Below are 16,018 nucleotides of genomic sequence, written 5' to 3' on the forward strand. Positions count from 1 at the left end.
GGGCATATTTAAATATGATCCCTTGGAATTCCACTCAGACTTACTTTAAAAAAAAGAGTAATCTTTGGAAATTGTAATACTTTTGTTTTTCCCTTCGCCTTTGCCTAAATTCATTATTCCGGCCCCGTGACAATCCAAAATTTGTTTACAGACCAAAATTTCAAGTACCATAGTCTCCCGCCCGCGTTTGGCAGCGCTTTTTTTTGCCTGCGCGTTATCATTATCTGTCCACTGTGCGTATTTGTCCAACGAAGAGTAAGAAGAAGAGCTGCGCTGCGAACAGCTGATGTCGATAGCGATTGTTGCGCAAACTATCGGTTCTTGTATCATCCTAGGTGGAATTTTTCCAGATTTTCCTCAGACATTCGAGGGAATTACCTCCATAAATCGGTGGCTTTATAAATTATAACATAAAGTGTTGATATCAGAAGGAAGAAGAAGCACAGAGACAACGAGAGCAGAGCAGAAGCAGCGAGAAACACACGCACGCACACAGCCAAAACACAAATTACGTGCAGAGCGCAATCTGTTCCCCCATTTCCAACGAAAATAAGCAAGCGACAGTCGGAAAAGCAGCGCACAATTACGGCGCATTTCGTACTGCAACAAGAAAATTCGTAATCTTCTCCAGAAGCGGCCACCTCAACAATACCAATTCGTCAAATCTGCACCAGCAGCGGAAGAGCAAGAAGAAGAAGCACCCAAGCGGCCAGCTGAGCAGTGTGGAAGCATAGGGGAGAAGGGAAACGGAACATATAAGTAGGAAAAGGAGCAGGTGATCGAGGAGGCGGAGAGCAGAAGGATCAGGAGCAGGTTTTAGCCACCATGAGCATGGTGCGGCGGATTATCCTGCTGGGTCCCAAATACAGTGTCTGGGCAAAGGGTGAGTTGTTGTTGGTGTTTTCATTTTGAGATTGTTGTTGTGCAAATCGCATACGTAACTGCGTCATTTGCTGACAAACAAAAAACAACAACCTGGTGGAAAACAGACTGCAGTTTACCTAGCGATATACCCAAACCCCCTCTCCCTCTTTATTTCGCTGCTAATCAGAATTTTCTAGCTAGTAGCCGTTTCAGTTGTTTATGTGATTCAAAAAATACTGCTCAAACCATCGAGTGAAGGTCGTCTTCTTTTCCGATATCAAAAAGCTGCTCTGGCGGTCAACATTCAAGCAGAGTCGCCTCCAAAGGGGGCCTCAGATTGGCCCGCATTTCCCAATCAGACAAGTGCGTGCCTTTGGACCAACTGAACTTGAATTTTTTTAATATTGTGGCACATTTGGCCAGGTAGCTTAATTATTATTACAGCCACTCTGACGCAATGATTTTTTATTATTTCGTGTCTTCGCCTGGGCAATTTCTTACATATTTTTAATAGCCAGGTTATAATATTAGTTGGTCTACAGGTTAGGAAAGTCGAGAGGCGGAAGTTTACCTAACAAAATGCACTCCAAAAAAGCAGTTACTAGTTACTTCAAGTAGATTTTAGTTGCGTTTAAAGTTATGCCACCTGTTGAGGGCAAGATTAGGTCTGATTTGACGCGAAATTTGTGCGAGTCACCTATTATATCAAAAGGTGTTAATTGGCCTTGGCCTTTATTTGTTGATAGTTTCTTTGTTGCCTTATTTAGATGGGTCCTCATCCACACTCCCGCCTATCATCAATTGCTACAGTTTAAGGAAGCGTTAACCCCGGTCACAGTAGGGTCATTGCTTTCACAATCTCTCTGTTTGTCGCATTGAGTGTTTTTTGCATCCAAACACCATCAATACTATAAATCGTTGTTCTATTTTTGGACCCCTGCGGTGTACACACAGTTCTCTCTGACAGTTTTCGCCTTATGGATTGGAATTCCATTAATTCTGCCAAGAAATTATGATAAACCCCTTTATATTTCCAGGTAGCGGGGTTGGACACACACAACGCTCGGCGAGATGCGTTATTTTGAGCACACGGAATGCAGAAGATGGAGTTTCGGGTGTGCGTCGCTTTCACCTGGCCACACGGCATTGCACCCTCAGTCGGCAAGTCATGCTCGAGCCCGCCATGGCCATACCGGCGTACATTGACATAACTAACGCCTCCAGCAGGACGCCCGACGATTCGGGTGAGAGCGGTCGGTCAGGAGGCTCCTCTAAGAGTCCTAGCTCTGGAGCGGGGTCTGGATCTAGTGCAAGTTCATCCAGTAGCGGCACCGATCCTCCTGGCAGCGGAAGTGGAAGCGGTAGCGACAAGTTCCTCTCGTGTCCGAAATGCGGTAGCGCCTGCACCCAAGTGGAGACGTTCGTTAGCTCGACGAGATTTGTCAAGTGCGCCAAGTGCAACTACTTCTTTGTTGTTCTGTCTGAAGTGGAGACTAAGCAGCGGGCCAAGGACGAGCCAAAGAATCAGCGAAAGCCACCTCCACCGCCGCAGAAGATCATGGAGTATCTGGACAAGCATGTGGTTGGCCAAGACTTTGCCAAAAAAGTTCTAGCAGTAGCTGTTTATAATCATTATAAACGCATCCACCACAACCTGCCGCAGCTCCAGCAACAGGGCAGTGGAAGTGGCAGCGGAGCCGGCAGTGGCGGTTTGGATGGAATTCCACGTCCCGACCTTTTGCACATCACCGGAATCGGTCATACATTAAACAGCACGCCGGGTAGCGAGCTGCCGCCCAAGTCGCCCTCCCAGATGGGTCTGGGTGGCGGACTGGGCGGATCCGGACTCGGCGGAGGCTTGTCTGGCGCTTCATCTTCATCATCCCGCGGCGGTGGCGGTGACAACCGAGCCGGCTCGGAGATTTTAGACAGACAGTCCAACGATGTCAAACTGGAAAAGAGCAACATTATTATGCTCGGCCCGACCGGATCGGGCAAGACGCTGATCGCCCAAACCATAGCCCGCTGCTTAGATGTGCCCTTCGCGATCTGCGACTGCACCACGCTGACGCAGGCAGGATATGTCGGTGAGGACATCGAGAGCGTAATTTCGAAGCTGTTGCAAGATGCCAACTACAACGTGGAACGCGCTCAGACGGGCATTGTCTTCCTGGACGAGGTAGACAAGATCGGTGCCGTTCCCGGGATCCACCAGCTTCGGGATGTCGGCGGCGAGGGCGTTCAGCAGGGCATGCTGAAGATGCTAGAGGGTACAGTTGTCAATGTGCCAGAAAGGAACTCACCGCGTAAACTGCGCGGGGAGACGGTTCAAGTGGATACCACAAACATCTTGTTCGTTGCCTCGGGTGCCTACACAGGCCTAGACAGGCTCATTGCACGCCGCCTCAATGAAAAGGTATAAGGTTCCATTAAAAGAAAAGGTTCTTTTTTAATTTGATTATTTTCTTTTCTAGTACTTGGGCTTTGGCATGCCTTCGACCAGTGGTTCTGGACGCCGCGCAGCTCAGTCAGCCGCCAGTCCCATGGATAACGATCAGGAGGAACGTGATAAATGCCTGACCAAAGTTCAGGCACGTGATCTCGTCGAGTTCGGCATGATTCCGGTAAGTCAATTGTTTCTTTTAAATGCATTTAACTAAAATAATTATTTTTCTTCAGGAATTTGTTGGGCGTTTTCCAGTTATAGTGCCTTTCCACAGCTTGAACATTAGCATGTTAGTACGCATCCTCACCGAGCCACGAAATGCCCTCGTACCCCAGTACAAGGCACTGTTAGGACTTGATGATGTGGACCTAACCTTCACCGATGATGCGGTTAAATCAATTGCTCAGCTTGCAATGGAAAGACACACGGGTGCTCGAGGACTGCGCTCCATAATGGTAATTAATTTATACAAAAAAACCTTGAATCATTTATAAACGCCAATATCTTCTTTTAGGAGCAACTGCTATTGGATCCTATGTTTATAGTGCCTGGCTCGGACATCCGAGGGGTTCACATTACCGCCGATTATGTAAAGGGCGGCTCAGCGCCTGTTTATAGTCGCGAATCGGACACGACGGCATCCGGATCCCCCGCCACAGACTCCGAGACCACAAACGATAATGATAAGAACTTTGAGGATAGTGAAAAAGTACGGCTAAAACAGTAAATCAGATATACCCACATCCAAAGCCAACCAAAACAGAAAAAAAAAACAGCAGAAAAAGTAATTCAATTCGCACAGCTTTTCGAATTGTTTTTACATCTTTAATATGTTGACCTCAGCTATTTTCATCTTTCTTGTTGCTTGCTTACAAACGGCGCCTCTGTTGAATGCTTTATTTTCTTGAACACATTTCAAAACAGCAAACACGATTCAATGATAATCCCAAAAGATTCTCACAGTTAACCACCTCTAATATGTATATTCTTTAGTCTTCATATAATGATAAATTGGTTGGTTCGCCGTAGCTTCCTTGCCCGAACCCCATCAATCTGTAAATTATGACCCGATGAGGAGTAAATGAACCTCCCACATATATATATATTTATATAAAATCCCAATCCATATGCATCTGTGATTCATTATCGACGAGCAGCGCAATCTTTTGAGCCCGAAGCAGTTGTAAGCAGAATAACATCCTAACAAAAATTAATATGAATAAGAAGCTGAATAAAACACTTTTTTTTTTGTAATTTGGTAAATTTTTAATTCGAAATTACCATGTTGATGATTGTGATGTGGTCGTGGTCTGTTGTACCTCTTGACGGTAGGATCCTCTATTGCATATACCAATTATATATAAAAACATAAACAAATATATTTAGGCAAATTGTGCATAGTCTAAAACGAGTTTCTAAATGAGTTCTGGTAGCATTGTAATGATGATAAACGAGAATCAATTTCTATTTTTAACTACTTTAAGTTTATCAATTTTGAAAAGAAAACAAAAAAAATTAATAAAGAAATAAAAAAAAAATAAAAAGCTGTTTTTCATTTGGATTAAAGATATTAAAACATTTAAATTATAGATAGATAGTAATCGTAATCGATAGTAGATAGTAATGACTTGCTTCTGTGATGCTGATCCAGTATAGGCCAGGATTCTTCTCATTTTTTTATAAGTAAAAGCTTATCGACAATGATACTTACCTGATCCTAATACCCACACTTTTGGCGAAAATATGTCTCTTTGTTTAACTTCAAAGAAAGTCTTCAGATAATTGCTTTTAAGAACATTAAGGCTTAATATTAAATTAATTGACTTACCAATTTTAAAAGAATTCAAACTTTCTATAGTTTTAATTTATTTTTATTTTATTCGTCGTTAAAATTCAACTAAATCTGCAGAACTCATAATAAATAATTTGAATTTATTGCACATATGAACTAAAAGTAGTTCCATCTTTTTGTTGATTTTTGGGTTTCTTTTTTTTTTCGATTCGAAGTGTATAAATTTGTATAAAAATTTGTAAGTTAATAAATATGTTAAGGCGGCTCCTAATCGTTCTCCTCGGATATGAGCAACTCGTATTCTTGTGCCGCAAAGCGATCCCAATCCGAGGTCTATAAAAGGAAGATATAAGGATATAGGCACTCCAGTCAAAGTTATAGTTAAAAAATCTTACATATTCGTCCCGCTGCGAGGCAAATGGATCGCGTTGTTCGTGATCCAGATATTTTTCCAGATTAAAGAAAGTGTCGAAGAACACGTGGGTCATCTTGCATTTCTTTAGGTCACCCAGAGTGATGCAGTCACGATTGGCAGGCTTTATCATATCCAGCATCTAAACAAAGAGAATAAAAATCCAGGTCCAAGCTAACGAAATGATATTCATTAAGTCTTACCTGACACAGGCAGTCCTCAAAGGGCAGGCACTCAATACCAATTCCCTCCATCCGCTGTTGCTGCTCTTCGTAGAAGTATTCCAATTCGTACATGGAGATTGCTCCATCGCCATCAATGTCCATGCACCGAAACCAGTACTCTATGGCCGTTGGCGTTCTCTTGTCTTCCTCCGACAGGATGAACCACACAAAGTCCGTGTAAGACATCTTGGCCTCGTCCTCTGGCGCCTTTTTGTTGTCACTGCGGGTCACACACCCAGAGAAGATTCGCTCTACGATGCGGGTGGACAGGGCATGGTCACTGTGCTTTGCCAGATCCTCCTGGCTGATCAGCAGGTCGTGGTCCTTGTCCAGTTCCCAAAACTTGCAGTAGATCACATAAAAGTGCTCATAGCTAAAGAAAGCCATAATCTGGTTTATATCTTCTTCCTCCTCCAGCAAACTGATCATCTGTAAAAGGGTTTATTTTAATCGGTTACTCGATTTTAACATACTGATCAGTGGGTGTTATTATTCAATTATATAGGTTTAATTTTATTGCGAATATCTAAAAATATGTTTTCGATTTTTGTCAAATTTTCTGGGGGGAAAATTAAAAAAAAAAAATGGAAAAAAATGAGGAAAATGAATGGGATGACAATATGGCCCCTCTGAAGTCCATATCTTTCCCAAAACCTTCTTAAGGTTATATCTTCATCAAAACCTATCCGATTCTTAAACGGAATACCTTAAACGATTTGTAGACCGATTCTCCATCAATCTGCATCAAAACCTACCAACGAAATATTTTTTCGATTTTTTGTCAAATTTTCTGGGGGATCCCCTTCAAAAATGAGAAAAATGCATGGAACGAAAACATGGCCCCCTCTGAAGGCCATATCTTTTGAAAATCCTATCCGATTCTTAAACGGAATACCTTAAACGATTTGTAGACCGATTCTCCATCAATCTGCATCAAAATCTACCAACGAAATATTTTTTGGATTTTTTGTCAAATTTTCTGGGGGATCCCCTTCAAAAATGAGAAAAATGCATGGAACGAAAACATGGCCCCCTCTGAAGGCCATATCTTTTGAAAATCCTATCCGATTCTTAAACGGAATACCTTAAACGATTTGTAGACCGATTCTCTATCAATCTGCATCAAAACCTACAAACGAAATATTTTTTCGATTTTTTGTCAAATTTTCTGGGGGATCCCCTTCAAAAATGAGGAATGTACATGGAACGACTATATGAGCCGCTCCGAAGGCTATATCTTCACAAAAACCTCTCCGATTCTTAAATGAAATTTCTTAAACGATTTGTAGACCGATTCTCCATCAATCTGCATCAAAACCTACCAACGAAATATTTTTTCGATTTTTTGTCAAATTTTCTGGGGGATCCCCTTCAAAAATGAGAAAAATGCATGGAACGAAAACATGGCCCCCTCTGAAGGCCATATCTTTTGAAAATCCTATCCGATTCTTAAACGGAATACCTTAAACGATTTGTAGACCGATTCTCCATCAATCTGCATCAAAATCTACCAACGAAATATTTTTTGGATTTTTTGTCAAATTTTCTGGGGGATCCCCTTCAAAAATGAGAAAAATGCATGGAACGAAAACATGGCCCCCTCTGAAGGCCATATCTTTTGAAAATCCTATCCGATTCTTAAACGGAATACCTTAAACGATTTGTAGACCGATTCTCTATCAATCTGCATCAAAACCTACAAACGAAATATTTTTTCGATTTTTTGTCAAATTTTCTGGGGGATCCCCTTCAAAAATGAGGAATGTACATGGAACGAAAACATGGCCCCCTCTGAAGGCCATATCTTTTGAAAATCCTATCCGATTCTTAAACGGAATACCTTAAACGATTTGTAGACCGATTCTCTATCAATCTGCATCAAAACCTACAAACGAAATATTTTTTGGATTTTTTGTCAAATTTTCTGGGGGATCTCCTTCAAAAATGAGAAAAATGCATGGAACAAAAACATGGCCCCCTCTGAAGGCCATATCTTTTGAAAATCCTATCCGATTCTTAAACGGAATACCTTAAACGATTTGTAGACCGATTCTCCATCAATCTGCATCAAAATCTACCAACGAAATATTTTTTGGATTTTTTGTCAAATTTTCTGGGGGATCCCCTTCAAAAATGAGAAAAATTCATGGAACGAAAACATGGCCCCCTCTGAAGGCCATATCTTTTGAAAATCCTATCCGATTCTTAAACGGAATACCTTAAACGATTTGTAGACCGATTCTCCATCAATCTGCATCAAAACCTACCAACGAAATATTTTTTCCATTTTTTGTCAAATTTTCTGGGGGATCCCCTTCAAAAATGAGAAAAATGCATGGAACGAAAACATGGACCCCTCTGAAGGCCATATCTTTTGAAAATCCTATCCGATTCTTAAACAAAATACCTTAAACGATTTGTAGACCGATTCTCCATCAATCTGCATCAAAATCTACCAACGAAATATTTTTTGGATTTTTTGTCAAATTTTCTGGGGGATCCCCTTAAAAAATGAGGAATGTGCATGGAACGACTGTATGAGCCGCTCCGAAGGCTATATCTTCACAAAAACCTCTCCGATTCTTAAATGAAATACCTTAAACGATTTGTAGACCGATTCTCCATCAATCTGCATCAAAACCTACCAACGAAATATTTTTTCGATTTTTTGTCAAATTTTCTGGGGGATCCCCTTAAAAAATGAGGAATGTGCATGGAACGACTATATGAGCCGCTCCGAAGGCTATATCTTCACAAAAACCTCTCCGATTCTTAAATGAAATACCTTAAACGATTTGTAGACCGATTCTCCATCAATCTGCATCAAAACCTACCAACGAAATATTTTTTCGATTTTTTGTCAAATTTTCTGGGGGATCCCCTTTAAAAATGAGAAAAATGCATGGAACGAAAACATGGCCCCCTCTGAAGGCCATATCTTTTGAAAATCCTATCCGATTCTTAAACGGAATACCTTAAACGATTCGTAGACCGATTCTCCATCAATCTGCATCAAAACCTACCAACGAAATATTTTTTCGATTGTTTGTCAAATTTTCTGGGGGATCCCCTTCAAAAATGAGGAATGTGCATGGAACGACTATATGAGCCGCTCCGAAGGCTATATCTTCACAAAAACCTTTCCGATTCTTAAATGGAATACTTTAAACGATTTGTAGACCGATTCTCAATCAATCTGCATTAAAATCTACCAACGAAATATTTGTTCGATTTTTTGTCAAATTCCTTTCAAAAATGAGGAAAAAGAAGAGGAAAGCCATAATTGGAGCTATATTTTGGCGAAAACGGATTCTTGAGCTACATTTTTAGAGCTACATATGTATTAATTTTTTTGTGTTGAGATTTTCTTTCTTTTTTTCTTTTTAACCTTACCTCCAGAAGATCGGATCGCTTTAGCTCTGATATTGTGATCCTGCCGCTCCAACTACGGTTCACCGAATAGAAAATGCGCGCGATGACTGTGTGCACGTATCTGGAATGGAACTCGGTGGCTTCCTTTAGAAAGGCCAGGCCGGGGTGTGTATCCACCACATCTTGCACCATGGGCACCAGGTCCTCGGGAACAATGTATGAACGGAACCTCTGGCCTCGTGACAGAATGTACACGAATCTTGAGGCAGCCTCGTGGCAATACACATTCATTCTGAAAATTTCAATTCGTAGAATTTAATAAAAAAAGTTTTTTAAATAATGCATAAAAAATTACTTACTGTTTCCAGAACTCGACGAAACGCTGGCGCTCCACGAGACCAGTGCTGGCTGTTTGGCAGAAGACCATCACCGGCATGCGCCAATAAAAGGGAAGCCCGCAGAGCTTCAGGATGCGGGGCAGTTCGTCCTTGGTCACCTGGTTATTGGGAAAGCTGTCAAAGGCGGAAAGGATGCCCCGCAATACCCGTTCCATGGCGATCGTGGGCTGTGGCTTGCCATGTGGAAAGTAGAATCTATAAAATATTTTAACTGATATTGAAAGTTTCCAAAAATTAATTTTATGCTTAACTCACCTGGGTATGTAGACACTCTTGGTGGAACGGATCTCCTTCTGCAGCAGATTCTGCTCCTGTGGCGGTGGGGGCGGTGTGCTGTGTAGCTTGACCTGTCCGACAAATATGAACAAAAATGAATTTCACTCACTAATTGTTTACATTCGGTAGCCAGTTCTGCCAAAGCGCCACTCAATAAAATTCGCAATTTATTCTCGAAAAAAAAACTTTTGTTTACGTTTTGGCGGAAATTTTTTGTAGCATTTGAGTAAAACCCGCAGACAGCCACGCCCCAATCGACGTAGGTTCGCCCTTTACCTTTGAATTTATTATTAAATGTTTGCCATTCAAATAAACACTAACAAATTGTTGTCTAATTTAAGCGATGAGTGGCAACGTAACAACAACAACTTTTGTTTAAATTAACGTTTGGCTTAGCTAAATAATGGAAACATATTTTGTCCGTGGGTTTTTATGTTGCAAATTTTACGGTAGCTTAGGTATTGTTTCTATGAAAAACAAAAATGCATTAAATCGCTAGAGAAGGGGTAAATGAAATATTTACGTATATAATCTGTGGAGGTGGCAAAAGGATGCATAAGGAATTTGTTAAATTTTTTTAATATATACCCAAAATAGGGTATTCGTATACATCATCCCGAATAAAATAGAAATGATTAAGTGCTCAACTTATCATAATAAGGAAATGTTTCATTGATTTATCTAGTTTCATCAGTCTCTTGGCTTCCTCAATTCAATTGTTAAAATTTCCCACCCATCACTACTCGCATTTGGCTTTATTTGGTTTATATATGAATGGTAGTGTTTCGTCGATTTTAATCCCTGCCCAGGCCATTCATGATTTTAAAACTGTCAACGTCAACATAAATATTAATCTTCTATGCCGGAGAGAATACAAAAAGCAAACAATTTATTGGCATGTGCGCATATTACGTATACGCCCGGCTACACATCGTTTATAGTCAAATATTACGCATACGCATTGTTGCCCAATTTATAGACAAAACGCCAAGAGAACAAAAAACACTACAGAATCGAACGCATACAGAATTCAACTTGTGCCTGTGTTTGCCTTAAAGTTAATTGCAAAAAATAGGTTCTGTTTTTTTCTCTTCGGGTATTATATATTTTTAGCCGATTTGTTTGCTTTGATCAGCGTCCGAGGCAGCGAGGAATTTTACAAACAATCGTAGTAACGCATAGTTCGAGTGTTTGGAAGAGATTTAAGTTTGGTAAGCCATTCATAAAAAAAATCTCCGAATATGCCATGCCCGCCCGCACATGTAATTAAGCAATTAACTAATTCTACAATGAAAACAAAAAACTAAAGCAACAATGAGCACTGACCCAACAAAACCAACCAATTGCATTTCGAATTGTTCAAAGTGATGATGAGTGTACTTGTGTTGTATTGAAATCGGGATTTGATGCTGTTTGGTTTATTTTTGTTGTTTTTTTTCTATCCTCCCTCTCAGTCCAAGTGTGTTATTTTGTTTTTGCTTATGCACGATTCGAGCTGATCGTAAATGCTTGATTTGATTGTTTATATACGAAAATATGCACACACCACCAGGGGCACTCAATGCGGGTAAGGAGATTCTATACGAATTCCGGCGTGATCGAAGGAATCCACAAATCGAAAGCTGGTTTATGCTAGACTAAGCTCATTTGAGAGGAATGTGTTTGGAATATAGAGGCCCAGAATTGCAAAATAAGGAATATCCCTCACGACTTCACGATTAAATTATATTTAATCGAAATAAATGCTTATCGGCAGATGGCACTTGAACAAAACAGGTTCTTTTTAATTCTTTTATAATGCTCTTTAAAACCATTCAAGCCAGTTCTATTAACTGAATTCTTTATAAATACATTATTTTATAAAGAAATTTAGTTAAAGCTATACAGTTGATTGATTTATAGCTCTACTGAATAAATCTGAAAAATTTATATACTTTTTCTAATTTAGTCTTCTTCTAATATAATTAAATTCTAATTAAATCCACTCTCACTCATTATCTCAAAGAACCCCGTTCTCCCTCATCATCTCCACAGTCAATTGGCAAACGATCCCCTCGTGGCGTCTTGGGGTAACCTTAAATCAATCAATGATGCTGTGATTTTGCACCGATAACACCACGAGTAGCAACACATAAAAAAAACGCCGAATAAAATCAATTACAGATGCACAAAAAAAAAATTATTCAATAAAAATAAGGAGGTGAATAAAAGTATTAAATTAAATTAGGTATTGTAAGAATAATTTTATTTATTTAAAAGGAAAGATAGTTTTACTATAAAATTTAGTTTTTTTAATTTTGAAATTCAACTACTGTTCTTAAGCTAAAAGTTAATAAATTAATATTTAATATTAATATTAAAAAATATTTTAATAAATTGGAAAATAATATCCTTTTTTTCTGTGTGTCTAATTAAGTGATCGGATAGTGGGCAGTTTAAAGTGCCGCCTCTCAATTGTTTCAATTTGTTTTTGTTTTTTGCACATTTTCTTCTGGCATTTTCAACTATTAGATAACATCCTAAGCAACCGAATCAATGCGAAAATCTCATATTTTTCACTGGATCGCCACATCGAATTGCATAAGGCACTTACCTTGAGGAGACTCTTGGGAGGAGCATCTGCCTGAGGTCGCTTGATGTTCAGGAACGAATGCCGCACATCCGGACACTTTTCAAACATGAGAACGCGCTCGGCCACGGAGCCGCGTGTGAGGAGTCCAACTGGAAGATGAAAGAAGTTGCAACATCTGGAGTTTGCAGAGTTTCTGGAGGAGATTTTCGGTTATATTACTTTTGTCCTGGCCATTGGTGAGGGCCGCCCGACCCGTCGGTTTGACTTTATTCAACGTTGGCATCGTTGTGCTGCCCGATGTTGCTGGCGTTGCATCGATTGATGTTGATGTTGCTGCCGGTGCTGGTGCGTCTGATGTGGCTGTTGCTGCTGCGTTGGCAGCCATGTTGCTGGCGTTATCAGTTGTGCTGCGACTTGTTGATTTGCGTGTGGATGCAGTCGCTCCTGCTGCTGTGGGTTTCTCTTTGGTTGCCGGCTTTCCTTCTGGCGTGGTGTTTTCTTTGGTTTTGCTTGACTTGCGATTCATGGCCGCTGGCTCGCTGCCTTTATCACTCACTGCAGCGCTGTTGGCAATGGCCACCCGGCTGGTGTTGTTTAGCTGCGGTGCATCCACCACATCTATGCTAACAGAAAGCGTCCCGTTCCCGCTCCTGCTGCTGGCCTTGCTCTGTTTTTTGCCGGCCTGCTGCTCCCCGGCAGCTGCTGTTACCTTGCTCGCATTGCTGCTCGTCTTGGTGCTCTGCCGTTTCTTCCCGCTCGTCGCTGCCACATCCTTCTGCTGCTGTATCAGTTCGCTGATTTTCAACAGATTCTGTGTCTGCTGCTGGGACAGATTGTTCACATCCAAATGCAGATTGATGTCGTAGTTGAGGTTGACGTCGGGAACGGGTTTACTGACCGATACGGCGGCCACCTTCTTGGGGGACTGCAGGGCTGGCTCTGGAACGGGTGAGTAATTCGTGGTGGACGATGTGGGAGTGGCTGCCTTTTTCACTTTGCCGTTGGACGTGATCTCGGACTTCTTTAGACTATTCGTTTTGCCGCGCTGTTCCTTGTCCTTGTTCACAAAACTGGTCACCATCTTCTGAAGACCCTCGGTATCCGACGAGGGGGACGCTATGTTTGTGAATTCTCCCATTAGCTCCACCGGCGGCATGCCCCGACTCTTCCACGTGTTATAAATGGCATCCGCTGTTTCGGTAATCTTCTTCGACAGTTCCTCGATCTCCGCATTAGAATCGGAATTAGACGTGGCTGCACTGACGGAACCCGGCGCCTTAGGGGACTTGGGACTAGCTCCAGTTCCGGATACCGAACCCGCTGGCTTCCTCGTTGTTGTGGTGGTTTTGGTGGCACTCGTCACCGCCACAGAACTGATCATGTTGCCCCCCGGCCCGCTGCTCAGTTTTTTCGTTTTGGTTGTGGTTGTTGTTGTGGTGGTACTCGAATTGGCTTGCATTTTGTTGTATTACCTCGAAAAATGATTGTTTGACTGAGTTCTTTGCTCTTTTCTGAATTCAAAAATCACATTTTCACGGTTTCCTTTACACTTTACTGTTTCACATTTTTATTTCAATAATTTATTGAAATTTTATTTAATTTCTTTTGTATTTCTCAGATTGCTCTTGCACTGCCAGATTCACATGCGTTTCATTCACTTTTCACATTTTCAGTGTTTTCAACTTTTTCTCCGTAGACTGCGTATGGCAAAATCTATTTATATAAAAGAAAATACCAAAATTTCCTATTTCGTTTATTTCAGACGCCGAATCCGAAAAAGAAACATCTACACACAAACACATACACTTGGCCCCGACGCACCACACAAAAATATACGGATTCGGATTCGGGAGCAGGCATCCCATCGGCGGAATATCGAGCAGATATAGTCCGTAAGGCGCGTACACGGCGGGCACAGTGGCTCGGCAACAATATAAAACGAAAAAACATAAAAAAAAAAAAAACAGGAACCAAACAATCAACTGCCAAAAGCAATTATCATATCGTTGGATTAATAAATGGACTCACACCTATAGCTCCTAAACATAAACAATTATCGTGTCACGTTGAATCATCTTGGCATTTCAGCAGTTTATTGGTATTTGTACAAAAACAAACAATTAATCAATTGGAACTAATTGAATTTATATCATTCGGCCAAAAATAATACGCCGAATCCCACGGTGCAGGTACAAAATTAAGACAGTTGCGGTCGAAAAAACAGTTTTTGAAAACTTAAAGAATTTGTAGACCCTTTATTGCATTAAAAATAATTAACAAAAATATTATTTATTAGAGTTTCTTAATTTCAATTTTTAAAAACCGTTGTTTACAAAATATTAAAGAAGAGTTCTGATCTACAAACTTAAAACGTTGAACAAAATTTCACAAAACTAAAAGATACTCCTACCGAATAAAGATAATTATTCATAGGCACTACTTCCAGCCAAAAAAAAACCTTCCAATTTCTATTTTAACTGCCTATTTAAACTCTACTATCTTTGCTTTACTAATTTTAAGTCATTAAAACCCCCCAAATGGTTTAAAAATACAGATTTTATTGCTATTTTTCTGAGCGCATTTGTCGATGCCCCATAACACGTAGCTGGGTGGCGTTTTGTACTATTTCGCGTTTTTACGTGGGGTTGCGATGTGATGGGGATGGGGCATTCGAACCGTATAGAGGGGGGATGTGCGATGGGACCGGGAGCTGCGACTGCGGCTGGTGCTTCTTCTTCAACTTTGTACTATTTATTCGAAAATAAATTTCGAAGTAGTTGCGGCACACTCACACACAGATACGCATGTTCACCTAATGCACTTTACATATGCCACTCGGGTGTATGTTCTACAAGTGTGTGTGGGTGTGTAGTAGTGCGTATGACGTACATATGTATGCAGTATATTTCAGATCTTTTTCTGCCTTTATTAATGATTTAATTGCATTTGGACCCGGAGGCGCGCGTGCTGACGACAACCGCGACACCGAGAGATTCCGTCATTAATTAATTAAGCAAACCACACCGAGCAGAGGTTAATCGAAATTTTCGCGGCACGACATTTTTTCGTTTTGTGATCAAAATCGGCGAATTATTCACAAATTTGTAGCAAAGGGGGAAATACACACGAGGCCGTCGGTTGGATATTTTGGAAAACTCTGGCAAGCTTCCGCTTTACGGGTCTAAAATTAACAGCAAACACACAGAACCGAAACCGAAACAGAACAGAACTATCTCAAAAATCGTATATCCGAGCGGATTGTTGCGATCGCCGCACGCGATGCTGCTTGGGCTCGTGTTGTTACTGTAAATCTACGTCCGCTGAAAATAACATCAGCCTCCTCCGTACGGAGAGTCGGCGAGTGAGCCATGAGCCCAAGAGCCGATCAACGGAGTGAGTGTGCCGGGTGATCTCAGTCTCAGCTGTTGCTGAGATAATAAAAATATTTTATAAAAATATAAAAATATAAATAAAAATATTTTATTTATTTTATTTTATGTAGCTAATCTATACATTTTATAGTAAGTTTTAGGTAAAAAATTCAGCATTAAACTATATAATATTTAAATAAAAACCTTGATCAATCTGTTTATACAATACTATTAGATTTTGAATCGAACTTTGTAGTTTTCACAAAGTGCGTATACTTAATCACTCATACG

At 40.6% G+C, this 16,018-nt stretch overlaps 2 protein-coding genes across 4 annotated transcripts; one reads left to right on the top strand and one right to left on the bottom strand.

The window, feature by feature from the left end:
- Positions 1-43: 43 nt before the first annotated feature.
- ClpX (Caseinolytic protease chaperone subunit) lies at positions 44-4,564 on the top strand. Of its 3 annotated transcripts, XM_070281766.1 has the most exons (7): positions 44-255; positions 336-883; positions 1,902-3,280; positions 3,339-3,488; positions 3,544-3,765; positions 3,825-4,019; positions 4,304-4,564. In XM_070281766.1, the coding sequence occupies exons 2-7, from the start codon at positions 826-828 to the stop codon at positions 4,337-4,339; spliced, it is 2,040 nt and encodes a 679-aa protein (XP_070137867.1). In that variant the 5' UTR covers positions 44-255; positions 336-825; the 3' UTR covers positions 4,340-4,564. The 3 variants fall into 3 exon arrangements, with proteins under 3 accessions (XP_070137867.1, XP_017104423.2, XP_070137868.1); XM_017248934.3 differs by having other exon boundaries at positions 44-883; XM_070281767.1 differs by having other exon boundaries at positions 44-883; positions 4,340-4,564.
- A 604-nt stretch (positions 4,565-5,168) lies between these two features.
- LOC108130480 (uncharacterized) lies at positions 5,169-14,106 on the bottom strand. The gene is made up of 8 exons (XM_017248929.3): positions 12,576-14,106; positions 12,378-12,505; positions 9,764-9,855; positions 9,470-9,703; positions 9,132-9,402; positions 5,718-6,167; positions 5,498-5,656; positions 5,169-5,435 (listed from the first exon to the last, which is right to left on the bottom strand). The coding sequence occupies exons 1-8, from the start codon at positions 13,813-13,815 to the stop codon at positions 5,370-5,372; spliced, it is 2,640 nt and encodes an 879-aa protein (XP_017104418.2). The 5' UTR covers positions 13,816-14,106; the 3' UTR covers positions 5,169-5,369.
- Positions 14,107-16,018: the final 1,912 nt, after the last annotated feature.

Source organism: Drosophila bipectinata, chromosome 3R (genome assembly GCF_030179905.1).
Source record: "Drosophila bipectinata strain 14024-0381.07 chromosome 3R, DbipHiC1v2, whole genome shotgun sequence".
Lineage (NCBI taxonomy): Eukaryota > Metazoa > Arthropoda > Insecta > Diptera > Drosophilidae > Drosophila > Drosophila bipectinata.